The sequence below is a fragment of the Anolis sagrei genome, chromosome 11 (assembly GCF_037176765.1).
Source record: "Anolis sagrei isolate rAnoSag1 chromosome 11, rAnoSag1.mat, whole genome shotgun sequence".
In the NCBI taxonomy this organism is placed as follows: Eukaryota; Metazoa; Chordata; class Lepidosauria; order Squamata; family Dactyloidae; genus Anolis; species Anolis sagrei.
The window spans coordinates 24,042,165-24,055,308 of NC_090031.1; the positions used below are offsets into that span (position 1 = coordinate 24,042,165).

Here is a 13,144-nt window from a genome sequence, read left to right on the forward strand (position 1 = left end):
AATCTGTTATATACAGTGTTCCCCCACTACTTGTATTTTAAAAGCCGCGAAAAAGCGAGTCTGCGGTTAGTGAACCACGAAGCGGCGTGGGAACACTGTACAGCAAATAAATAAATACACATAAGTCCACATTAACGCCCTTGCTCATCCTGACCACTTGCTCCATTTCAGGGCCATATATGACCACTAGGCCTGAGAGCCACCAAAGGAGGAAGACAAGAGAGACACTTTTGAAGTACAAGGGGATACCATTGCTTTAAACTTTTTTGGTTTTCTTTCCTCCTCCCCCCGCCCTTCCTAATTTGAGAACAGCCAGATAAAATGTCATGGCTCCCAAAAGCAAAGAAAAGGAGAAAAACCACACATTCTCAGACTTTCAAAATATGCCAAGATAAATATTTATTTAAACACAGCAGGACTTACAGATCACAAAAGAGAATGATATACAAGCGCTCAAAGGGAGTCATCAGAATCAACGCATGCAGGCCAGTTGTTGCAGGAGAGAGTTATCAAAGCAGATTTCAAAAAGGCACATTCACTCATCAGAAAATAAATTAGAGGTCTCAGAGAGGAAGAAAAGAAGATAGGGGAAAAAAAAGAAGAAGAAGAAAGAGGAATATTTCCACCTGGTTGCAATTTACAAAGAATCTTCTGATGAAAAAGTACCACCAGTTTGTAAATTCGATTCGACCCATTGTCATCTTCTCACAGTTTACTTGGAAATGAAAGGCTGTAGTGTTAGAAAAGCATCCATGAGGACAAACGGCGGAAACAGGAAGGAGGGCCCCAAAACGAAACGGTTGAGATTGAAAAGGCATCGCAGAAAAAGTAAGAATTTGGCACAAAAGTAGTGGAGGCATTGGTTGAAAACAACATGCAGCAAGTGCGTAGATGGTTCCAATTTTGCTAGTGGCAAAAAAATCCCAAAAAATCTTAAAATGCACAGTCAAGCAATGCTATATCATTATGGACTACTTTCCACATGAAAAAGGAAAGAGGAAAAGTTTAAAGAGACAGTATCCCCTTGAACATATTTAGAAAAGAAGTCTCTCGTATCTCAACCCCGCCTAGAGAGTTTGAGACCGTTTGATTTCTCAACTCTCGCCCTATAACTCACCTTTTCCCATGAATTCTCGCTGTGGCAAGACTTTAAAACTCGCCCTAAACACTTTTATCCCCCGTGTTCAAAACATTACTCATGACGCCCTGAAAACTCCCAGCCACGGAGCCGTTTCGTCCAAATCGAGGAACATCAAAAGGGATACTGTCCCTTCTCTGACTGTTCTGTTTACAGACAACAATGAGGAAAACATCGATTCAAAACAGGTAAATGTCAAAGGAAGGTATATAGACATTTGGGCACCAGCAATTCTGAAATACTTCCAATAAATACACACATATGTATATAAATATATATGCAGAGTAAAACTGGTTGAACAAATAAATAAGAGTTCACAGGAGGCCATAAAAACCCCAGAGGCCTTAGCAGAGGTAATACTTCCATGACTCCTAACCATGATTCAGGGATTGTCATCTTTTGCAGCCTTTTCTCTCGCTGCTGAATTTTCCCAAGGCCTTCAACCAGCATTGATCTATTCCTTGACAAGGATTGAGATGTCTCTTAAGAGCGGATACTAGTTGGAGTTAACCAACTTTGCTTAACTTTGGTGTAGCAGCGAGCAGGAATGTATTTGTGAGCAGAGAGATAGGCCCATTTCCAATCCCTTTACCATTTCCAGGAGGCAGGAAGCATTCGGGCAAAGTTGGTTTGGCACTAGAGAGTCGATCAGGAGATCATTCCATTAAAAGAAAACAACACAATTTTGTTGTTGTGAGTTTTCCGGGCTGTCTGGCCATGTTCCAGAAGCATTCTCTCCTGACGTTTCGCCCAGATCTATGGCAGATATCCTCAGAGGTTGTGAGGTCTGTTGGAAACTAGGAAAATGGGGTTTACACTGTTCTCTTGCTATTTTACAGTTCACTTTTCACGGACTCGCTATTTCACGGGTTTATATACCTGTGGAATAATATCCAGGGTGGGGGAAAGAACTCTTGTTTGTTGGAGGTAGGTGTGAATGTTTCAATTGGCCACCTTGATTAGCATTTAATGGCTTAGCAGTTTCAAGGTGTGGCTTCTTACTGTCCTGGGGAATCCTTTGTTGATTAGCTGTCAAACTTGTTGCCTTCTGGATGTTTTGAACTTCAGTTCCCAGAATCCTTAGCTATTGGAAAAGACGGTTGGACAGTGGTTCTCAATCTGGTTCTCAAGATGTTTTCGGCCTACAACTCCCAGAAATCCCAGCTAGTTTCCTAGCTGTTAGGATTTCTGGGAATTGAAGGCCAAAAACATCTCGTGACCCCAGGCTGAAAACAACTGGGTTGGAGCTTCTGGGAATTAGAGGTCAAACATCTGGAGGGCCACAGGTTGGACAACACGGCATCGAAAGTAAACACTCACACCTGCCTGGAGCAGACAAGAATCCTTTCTATATAAATGCTTTCAATAAATAAATAAATAAATAAATAAATAAATAAATAAATAAATTTCTCCCACCCTGGATGTTATTCAACAAAGGATTCCCCAGGGCAGTAAGAAGCCATACCTTGAAACTGCTAGGCCATTAAATGCTTATCAAAGTGGCCAATTGAAACATTCACATCTACCTCCAACAAACAAGGAGGTAGGACATTATTCCACAGGTATATAAACCCCATTTTCCTAGTTTCCAACAGACCTCACAACCCCTGAGGATGCCTGCCATAGATGCAAGCAAAACATCAGGAGAGAATGCTTCTGGAACATGGCCAGACAGCCTGGAAAACTCACAACAGCCCAGTGATTCTGGCCCTGCAAGCCTTCGATAATACAACACAATTTCCTGACAATGATACTCAAAGCATTTCGCACTGAAACACACGGACCTGCCGACTTAGCCTTAGGACCCTTCGACACCAATTGAATCGCGGAATTGCTACCGACGTCACACTCTTGGAAAATAAACACCATGAAGGTAAATCTACCACCCGAGACAGGTTAGAAAAATAGTAGGAAAAAGTGTTTTTTTGGGGGGGGGAAAGAAATGAACAAAAATGTCCAACAGCTCCCACTGTAGGTGCAGGGCGACCGGACAACTCACAACACCATATGTTTTCAACATATATAAAAAGTGTTCAATTCTTCCCGAAGAAGAATCATTCCTGATATTTCGCACCCTGTTAGGAGGAATTCTCCACACCCAAAGCCACCGACTGATTCCCCCACTCCTTCCCTAAAAATAGAAGATTACAGTACTGTAATGGTTCCCCCGACCCAAGATCTGTGGGCCAAAAAGAAAGAACCAACACTTCTTTGTGGCAAAGGAAGCGGTTTTGCAGCGATACCGCTCTTGCCGTAAAAAACGTCAATTGGGTAACACTTGGGAACTTTTTAAAATTGGGGTAACGTCATTTCCCCAGTTTCAAAGGCCACAAAATGTTAAATCCAACAGTTCTCCTCTAATTTGTAAAAGCACCAAACACCTCCTGTCGTACCAGCAAAGAAAGAACGTTCATAAAGTTGAATGAGATTGACGTGAATTCCCCAACAGCTATTTGAAGAGGGGCACATCCTTTCCAAAAGTATCCCAAAACGCCTTTAGTTTTTGTTTCACCAGGGAAAGCTGCCACGCGTGAGCAGCTTTCGATGCTCTTGGGATCCACTGAAAAGTCACTTTTATTAGGCTACCCCCACCTTTCCAAAACACTTGCTTTTGGATAAGGGCTCCCATGCCATGCCTGACAATCTGTGCAAATATACTATTCCGTGAATGTCCAAATACATACAGATATTAATGGCTGAGCCTGTCTGAAACGGTGAGGAAAATAATAGTGATGCACTCCCCGATTCCTTACCCATGGCTAAGTTGATATTAATGAGTTTGGTTCAAACGAGATCTGAAAGGGCTGCTATTAAATCCCAGATGAAACTGAAATTCTGACTAATACAGTGTTCCCTCGCTACTTCGCGGTTCGCTTATTGCGGACGCTGTTTCACGGGGAGCAGCAAGAGAACACTGTATAGCTGCTCCCCGTTCCTTCCTCACCAGGATGGGTGCCCAAGGGGTCTCTGAGGCGGGGAGCAGTGGAGGCGGCGAGGAGGAGGCCACCACTGAGTGGGCGGAGCATCCCTACCCCGCCTCAGAGGCCCCTTGGGCGTCCAGCCTGGCAAGGAAGGGGCCTCCGAGGCAGGGAGCAGCAGAGGCAGCAAAGAGGAGGAGACCACCACCGAGTGGTCCGAGTGTCCCAACCCCACCTCAGCGGTCCCTACCCTGCATCAGTGTGACGAGGAAGGAGCCTCCAAGGTGGGGAGCAGTGGAGGCGGTGAGAAGGAGGCCACCACTGAGTGGACAGAGCGTCCCTACCCCGCCTCAGAGGCCCCTTGGGCGTCCAGCCTGGCAAGGAAGGGGCCTCCAAGGTGGGGAGCAGCGGAGTCAGAGAGGAGGAGAAGGCCACCACCAAGTGGGCAGAGTGTCCCAACCCAGCCAGGTGGTCCCTACCCCACCTCAGCCTGACGAGGAAGGGGCCTCCAAGGCGGGGAACAGTGGAGGCGGTGAGGATGAGGAAGCCATCGCTGAGTGGGCGGAGCATACCTACCTTGCCTCGGAGGCCCCTTGGGCGTCCAGCCTGGCAAGGAAGGGGCCTCCAAGGCGGGGAGCAGCAGAGTCAGAGAGGAGGAGAAGGTCACCACCAAGTGGGCAGAGTGTCCCAACCCAGCCAGGTGGTCCCTACCCCACCTCAGCCTGACGAGGAAGGGGCCTCCAAGGCGGGGAACAGTGGAGGCGGTGAGGATGAGGAAGCCATCGCTGAGTGGGCAGAGCATACCTACCTCGCCTCGGAGGCCCCTTGGGCGTCCAGCCTGGCAAGGAAGGGGCCTCCAAGGCAGGGAGCAGCGGAGTCAGAGAGGAGGAGAAGGCCACCACCGAGTGGGCAGATTGTCCCAATCCAGCCTCAGCAGTCCCTACCCCGCCTCAGCCTGACGAGGAAGGGGCCTTCGAGGTGGGGAGCAGAGGAGGTGGCGAGGAGGAGGAGGCCGCCGTGAAGTAGGGACACTCTGCCCACTCGAGTGGGCGGAACATCCTTACTTTGTGGATTTTCACTTATCCCGGGTGGTCCTGGAACAGAACCCCTGCGATAAGTGAGAGATCACTGTACTGCTGACGTTAACTATCGAATTACCACTTGGTACTTAACCCAAACGTATTGCCTGTCTCTTTCCTGTAGCGAAAAGGAAGGACCAGACAGTCCTGCATGATTGAGAAGTGGGCAACATTTTTTTCCAAATCTTGGATCTTAGAGATCTTCAGAGATGGATGAACGATCCCCAAGGATAGGACAAAAGAAAAACAACCTTCAGCTCAGCCGAAGTAGACAGGAGCTAAACTCCAAACTAGCTAGCTCAATGGTTCCCAACCTGTGGGTCCCAGGTGTTTTGGCCTACAACTCCCACAAAACCCAGCCAGTTCACCAGCAGTTAGATTTTCTGGAGTTGAAAGCCAAAACATCTGGGGATCCACTGGTTGAGAACCACTGAGCTAGCTAAATCTTTGCGAGGTGAGACAGCCCCTTAGGAGAAGCCATCCATCTGAGTGATGGAGGAATATTTCGCCCAGAACGGGAGGAGTTCAGAGGATGTTGGGAATACTATGCAGTGTACAGTTTGACAAAAACAACCAAACCTAAAAAATCACAATCGGACAACAAAAAAGGTGTAACACTGCTTGGTTAAAAGAGGTTAGCAGCAAAACAGGTTCCGAAGCCTTCACCCGCCGGAGAACCAGCGTGTACGTATTGTAATACTGATAATCCAGCTCCGAGAGCAACCCTTTGGGATCTAGATCCGCCGCCTTTGGCTACCAGAGCAATCTAACGAGTTCCTCACCTGCTGCCGGAGGATGCTGCCCGCTAACGGTCGGCAAATCCAAAGAGCTGTCGGACATTACGTGCTTCAGGTCTCCCCCCACGTCGGCCAGCTTCATGTCAAACTGGGCAGAGAGGGCATCTTCGGAGTCCTCCTTGCCCACACTACTGCCCCCGATTGAGGGGAGGTCCAGCGACTTGACGGAGGCTGAGTCCTCTTTGGCGTGCTTGAACGCCGCTAGTTTGTCCACCAGGGATTTCTCGGAGCCGGACGAGAACTTGTTAGAGTGGAAGTCAGCAAAGTCATCCTCGCTTTTTGCAGACGACGGGATGGGGTCTTTCAGCTCGTCAAAGCCTAAACCAGGACTGTCCAGAGAGAGTTGTTTGAAGATGTCGTACTTGGTCGAAGGGGTGGCCGAACTCTGCCCACCTTTGCCAGTGTTAGCCAAGGGGGCATTCGTTGGAGGTGCCACGCCGGCCTCTGACTTGGGAATGTTGTATGTATCATCAGGCGGCGGCTGCTGCTCCTCAGAAGCGCTGGTATTGTTATTGAAAGCCATGAAGTCCGCAAACTCATCCTGAGTCACGGTCGAGGTACAATTGGACAACCCTGCAAAGAGGTTGAAGTCCGCAAAGTCATCAGCCAAGGCGGAACTATTGTTACTGGACGCTGGCAAAGCTGGGGCAGTGGCTGAGACTGGAGGCGGTGCTCCAGGGACAGAAGTGGGCTTGGCGGCATTAAAGGCGGCTGGGAAGGCCGGGAAGGCCGGGGGTCTGTTCTCCTCAACAGAGGCCGAGGAAAACAGATCCAAGTCGGCCAAATTCAGAGAAGGTTTTGCTTGCGGTTGGGGTTTCAGCTGTGCAGGTAAAGAGAAAGGCGGAGGGAAAGGCTTCTCTTTGGTCGGAGGATCTAGTGGGGAGATGCTGTCTGCGGTTTTGAAATCCGTGAAGCCATCATCTGTTCCCGCAGACTTGAATTCTGCAAAGCTGTCTCCTAAAGGCAGAGAAAAGAAGGAAATGTAATTGGCTTCTGTAATTTCTGAAATGACTGCTGTGACACTTGGAAACATTTTTTTCTACTGAAATTTAGATCATTTTCTTTTCTGTCCTAAGATTGATGGAAAGCTAAGTTTCAATAGCTAATCTGGAATGTTGTTGTAGGTTTTTCGGGCTGTATGGCCATGTTCTAGAAGCATTCTCTCCTGACATTTCTAACCCTAACCCTAACTCTAGTACAGTGCGAACTTTGCTCATCTCTACCCTTCATCATAATTCCAGTCGATGAGCTACTGACGACTGGCACTGCTCGTTTGCTTCCACTGGCTTCCCACTACACAGCAGTGATACCAACTTCCCCCAAGAAAATTCCCTGCGAGAGCTATGTGCCTCGTAACCTTACTTTCCGGATAACCCTATTACAGTGCAAACATTGCACTTGGAGGGAAACAGAGTGAGGATGTTCATCTCTACCTTTCACCATAATGACAGTTGATGAGCTACTGACGGCTGGCAATGCTGGTTTGCTTCCACTGGCTTCCTGCTACACGGAACTGATGCCAACATCCCCCAAGAAAATTCCCAGTGAGAGCTATGTGCCTTGTAATCTAACTTCGGGATAGCCCTAGTACAGTGCGAACTTTGCACTTGGAGGGAAACGGAATGAGGATGCTCATCTCTACCCTTCACCATAATGCCAGTTGATGAGCTACTGACGACTGGCACTGCTCATTTGCTTCCACTGGCTTCCCGCTACACAGCAGTGATACCAACTTCCCCCAAGAAAATTCCCTGCGAGAGCTATGTGCCTTGTAACCTTACTTTCCAGATAACCCGCATAATTATACAGAATTTTCTATTTTTAAATAGGCCTTCATTACCTAGAACAGACCTGCACAACATGTGGCCCACAGAGCGCTTCCACCTCCCACCACTGAGATTGGAAGGAGGGGGGAAAAAGGAAAGGGAGAAGGAAAGGGGAGGAAAAAGAGGGAATGAGAAAAGGAAGGGAGGGAGGGAGGAAGAATGAAAAAGAAAGAAAGGGAGGTAGGAAAAAGAAAGGGAAGAAGAAAAGTAAGAAAAATAGGTGGGAAAAAAGAGAGGGAAGGAATTCATACTTCATAAGGTGTGGCATAGTGGTTTGAACTCAGGCTATGGCTGGGTGACTTTAAGCCAGTGCCACTCTCTCAGCCTCAGAAGAAGACAAAGGCAAGTCCCCTTTGAATAAGTCTAGACAAGAAAACTCTGTGAGAGGGCCACTCTAAGTCTGAAACCACTTGAAGGCACACAACAAGAGTAGTCCCAATTAATTCTTAATTATGCCTTACTCGGAAAATAATCTATCTGCAGCCTCAAGAGAATTACCCTATTTAATTTTGGCCCCTTACTATTGCCAAGATGTGCAGGCCTGACTTAAGACAGAGCACAATGCAATCCCTATCTTTTCCTCTTGTATGCACACACAGCATTTTTTCAGGATTTAAAAAAACCCATTAATTCAAATTGCCACCACACACGCACACACAAAACAAGTCAGTTTCACAATTTTTATGATGTTAACAAGTCTGCAGAGGAATATGCCAGTCAGAAATTAGGAGCCCCTCCCCCCAGACACAATATAGTAATATGTAATACTAATATTGTGCTATGCTAATAATATAACATATTGTATGTATGTATACTATTCATAATAATATTAGAATGAAATACAATATAATACTAATAACAATACAACATAATAATTGTATATTATATATTACATGTAATATTACTAATAATATTGCAGTGTACCGGTATAGTACAATATAGTAATGTATAATACTAATATTGACCTGCGCTACTAATATAATATTGTGTGTACATATAATATTGATCATAACATTTTAATGTAATTCAACATAACATTAATAATACAATGTAATAATAGAATTATTATATATTATATATTACATATAATATTACTAATAATATTGCATTATAGTAGTATAGTACAATATAGTAACATATAATACTAATAGTGTTCAATGCTAATAATATAATATATTGTATGTATATATAATGATGATCATAACATTGTGATACAATACTAATAATACAATACAATATAGTACAATATAGTAATATATAATATTAATAATGTGCAATGCTAATAATATAATATATTGTATGTACATATAATAATGATTATAACATTGTGATACAATACAATACTAATAATACAATATAATAATATTATAATTATGTATTACATGTAATGTTACTAATAATATTGCATTATAGTGGTATAGTACAATATAGTAATATATAACACTAATAGTGTGCAATGCTAATAGTATAATATATTGTATGTACATATAATAATGATCATAACATTGTGATATAATACAATACTAATAATAATACAATAGAACAATATAATAATTAGATATTACATGTAATGTTACTAATAATATTGCAATGTAGTGGTATAGTACAATATAGTAATATATAACACTAATATTGTGCTATGTTAATACTATAATATATTGTATGTACATTTAACTTGTAAGCCTTCGGGGTGAGAGAGGACAGGGGATAAAAATAAATATTTTTTTAATTTATTTACTATATTTACTATATTTACTTCTCAGCCCACAACAAGAATAATTAAGTACTGAGTATATAATAAAGATAACTCTGGTTAGTTGAACATGATTTCTTGGAACATGGCATAAACTCCAGTTTAAAAATTGTGAAACTGATGGTAACCCATAATGTCACATGTCAAACAAAACTCAACTTACTGGCAGATTGAAAACCTTTCCATTAGAAATGGAAGCTGGTGAAAAGGTTAAAAGTGGTGAAATATCAAAACCAACTCTGGCAGGAATGAAAGATAGGCAGGATCGCATACAAGTGTCACACTTACCTATAGGTTTAACCTCCGACGGCTGTTCCAGCTCTCGAAAAGCGCTGTATTTGTCTCCAGAATCTGTAGGGTGAACAGAATTTTGGGGAAAGAGAATTGGGTTAGAAAGCTTTTTAATTAAATCATTTATTCATGTAGCTCAGTGTGAACAACACTGAGTAGCAATTGATTCCTCTCTGGAGAGACAAGAAGTTCAGGGAAGCCTTTTAAATGGCAATTGTGTTAGTAGTAGTAGTAGTAGTAGTAGTAACAACAACAACAACAACAACAACAACAACTTTATTCTTATGCCCCGCCACCATCTCCCCGAAGGGACTCAGGGTGGTTTACATATGAGACAGAAAGTCCTACAGACAGAAAAGCAAAACAATCCATTAAAATAAAAACACCAAAAATAAAAGCATCATCAAATACAACAATCCAGATAAAAAAAACAAGTGAACATCTATGTAAATAAAAATGTAATGTTAGTTTGTTGGATTAACATAACTCAAAAACAACTGGATGAATTGACACCAGATTTGGACACAAGACACCTCTCAGGCCCACGAGTAACCAGCACTCATAAAAATACTGAAAAACACAGCGGAAGGTAGTACAATATAATCTATGTAAATAAAAATGTAATGTTCTTTTGTGGGATTAACATATCTCAAAAACTACTGGATGAATTGACACCAAATTTGGACACAATACACGTATCAGGCCAACAAGTGACCATCACTCATAAAAACACTGAGAAACATAGAGGAAGTGACTTTAAAAGGCAAAAATAAAAAATACATTACAACGTATGCGCAAAACCACATATATACACAAATACATACATACACATATATACACACAGAAAACACATATATACAGACTGGGCCACAACAACACATAGCAGGGGATGGCTGGTATAATATATATTGTGTATACATATAATATTGATAATATTATGTGGTACAATATAATACTAATAAAAATAATCATACCATATTATAATTATATATTTTATATTACGTGTAATATCACTGATAATATTACAGTATAATGGTATAGTACGATATAGTAATATATAATACTAATATTGTGTTATGGTAATAATATAATATATTGTATTTACTTATTACTTGTAAGCCGCTCTGAGTCCCCTTCGGAGTGAGAGAGGGTGGCATATAAATGTTGTACATCTATATAAATAAAAATGTAATGTACGTTTGTGGGATTAGCATAACTCAAAAACCACTGGATGAAATGACACCAAATTTGGACACAGTACACCTATCAGGCCAACAAGTGACCATCACTCATAAAACACTGAAAAACACAGCAGAAGAGACTCTAAAAGCCAAAAACAAAAAAAAAATTACATTACAGCACATGCGCAAAACCACATATAAACACACACATATACACATATACACAAATATATATACCCACACATATAATTATATGATTGCTTTTAATGTATTTTATGTATTAGTGTGTTATATGGTGTGATGTTTTAAACTACTGTTTTTGAATCCTGTTGTAAACCGGCCTGAGTCCCTCTCTAGAGGTCGAGAAGACCGGTATATAAAAGTCATAAATAAATAAATAAATAAATAATATACATATATATACACACACAAAACACATATATACAGACTGGGCCACAGCACTGTGTGGCAGGGGGCGGCTAGTAATAAATAAATAAATAAATAAATAGCACCAAAAAAAAAAAAAAAACCATTACAACGCATGCGCAAAACCACATATATATATACACACACACATATACACACACAAAACACATGTTTACACAGACTGGGCCACAGCAATGCATGGCAGGGGCCATCCAGCCATAGATATAGATATATTTGATTCTCTCTCTCACACACACACATATATATATGACAGATATAGTATCATAGATTTGAAGAATGCTTTTGGAACGTGGCCAGACAACCCGGAAAACACACAATAACCCAATGAGCCTGACAATAGTTATTGTCTATTTAATAAATCTTTTTTTATTTCCACCACTCAAGCTTAAAAAAATGCTACATGTTGGAAAGCTTCAAGTTCACACATACTGTGGTGGCAAAAATTAATCGGGGTAGTGGTTTTATTTTGATTTTCAGAAAAATAAAGCTGGAAAGCAACATCTCAATAAGCGTGACAAGGGCTCCGTACCTCCAAGAGGAGCTGCGGCTTCGGCAGGTTTGTCAGCAGAAATCCCTTTAAAAACAGCGTATTTGTCCACTGCAGGTGGGGCTTTCACACCGGAGAGTGGAATCAGCATCGAAGGAGCACTAAAAGAAAGGGAGAGCAAAGAGGTCTCTGTGCTGCAATGTTAACATCAGGAGAGAAGCAATTCTCAAGTCTGAAGAACTGAACTACAAATCAATTCATCCAAGACAACTTCCTGATCATAGAATCATAGCATTGGAAGAGACTTCGTGGGCCATCCAGTCCAACCCCATTCTGCCAAGAAGCAGGAAAATTGCATTCAAAGCACCCCCGACAGATGGCCATCCAGCCTCTGTTTAAAAAACTCCAAAGAAGGAGCTTCCACCACACTCCAGGGCAGAGAGTTCCACTGCTGAACAGTCATGTTAAGGTAAAATCTCCTTTTTTGTCGTTTGAAGCCATTGTTCAGCGTCCTAGTCTCCAGGACAGTAGAACACAAGCTTGTTCCCTCCTCCCTATTTATTTACTTATTATTTACTACATTTATAGCCTGCCTTTCTCAACCATACGGCGATTCAAGGCGGGTTACACGATTCATAAAAGTGCGATTAAAAACAGTCAACATAGCAATGTAGTCATCAATGTCATCTTGTTAAAAACATTATCAAGTAACATCGTCTGGCCATTCCATGTTCATCATTCATAGTTTCATGTTATCTATTCCGTTGCACTCTCAAAAGCTCGCTCAAAGAGCCAAGTTTTCACCTTTTTTTGGAAAGTCAGGAGAGAGGGGGATGATCTAATATCCCTGGGGAGGGAGTTCTATAGCTGGGGGCCACCACTGAGAAGGCCCTGTCCCTCGTCCCCGCCAATCACGCTTGCAAAGCAGGAGGGATCAAGAGCACAGCCTCCCCAGACGATCTTAAGGTCCTAGATCAGAGGTCCTCAAACTTTTTAAACAGAGGGCCAGGTTACAGTCCCTCAAACTGTTGGAAGGCCGGATTATAATTTGAAAAAATATGAATGAATTCCTATGCACACTGCACATATCTTATTTGTAGTGCAAAAAACAATACAATAATTAAAATGAAGAACAATTTTAACAAATATAAACTTATTAGTGTTTCAATGGGAAGTGTGTGCCTGCTTTTGGCTGATGAGATAGGATTGCTTTTGTGTGGTTTCAAG

The 13,144-nt window shown here is 42.4% G+C and overlaps 1 protein-coding gene across 1 annotated transcript in view; it reads right to left on the reverse strand.

Moving 5' to 3' along the window:
* The window catches only part of SYNRG (synergin gamma), a 50,233-nt gene that overhangs the window by 21,187 nt on the left and 15,902 nt on the right, over positions 1 to 13,144 (reverse strand). The window contains exons 13-15 of the mRNA XM_060757002.2: positions 11,960 to 12,078; positions 9,800 to 9,862; positions 5,918 to 6,889 (exon numbers count right to left, since the gene is read on the reverse strand). Of these exons, the coding sequence (XP_060612985.2) occupies positions 5,918 to 6,889; positions 9,800 to 9,862; positions 11,960 to 12,078 (1,154 nt within the window). The remainder of the gene's footprint in view (positions 1 to 5,917; positions 6,890 to 9,799; positions 9,863 to 11,959; positions 12,079 to 13,144) is intronic.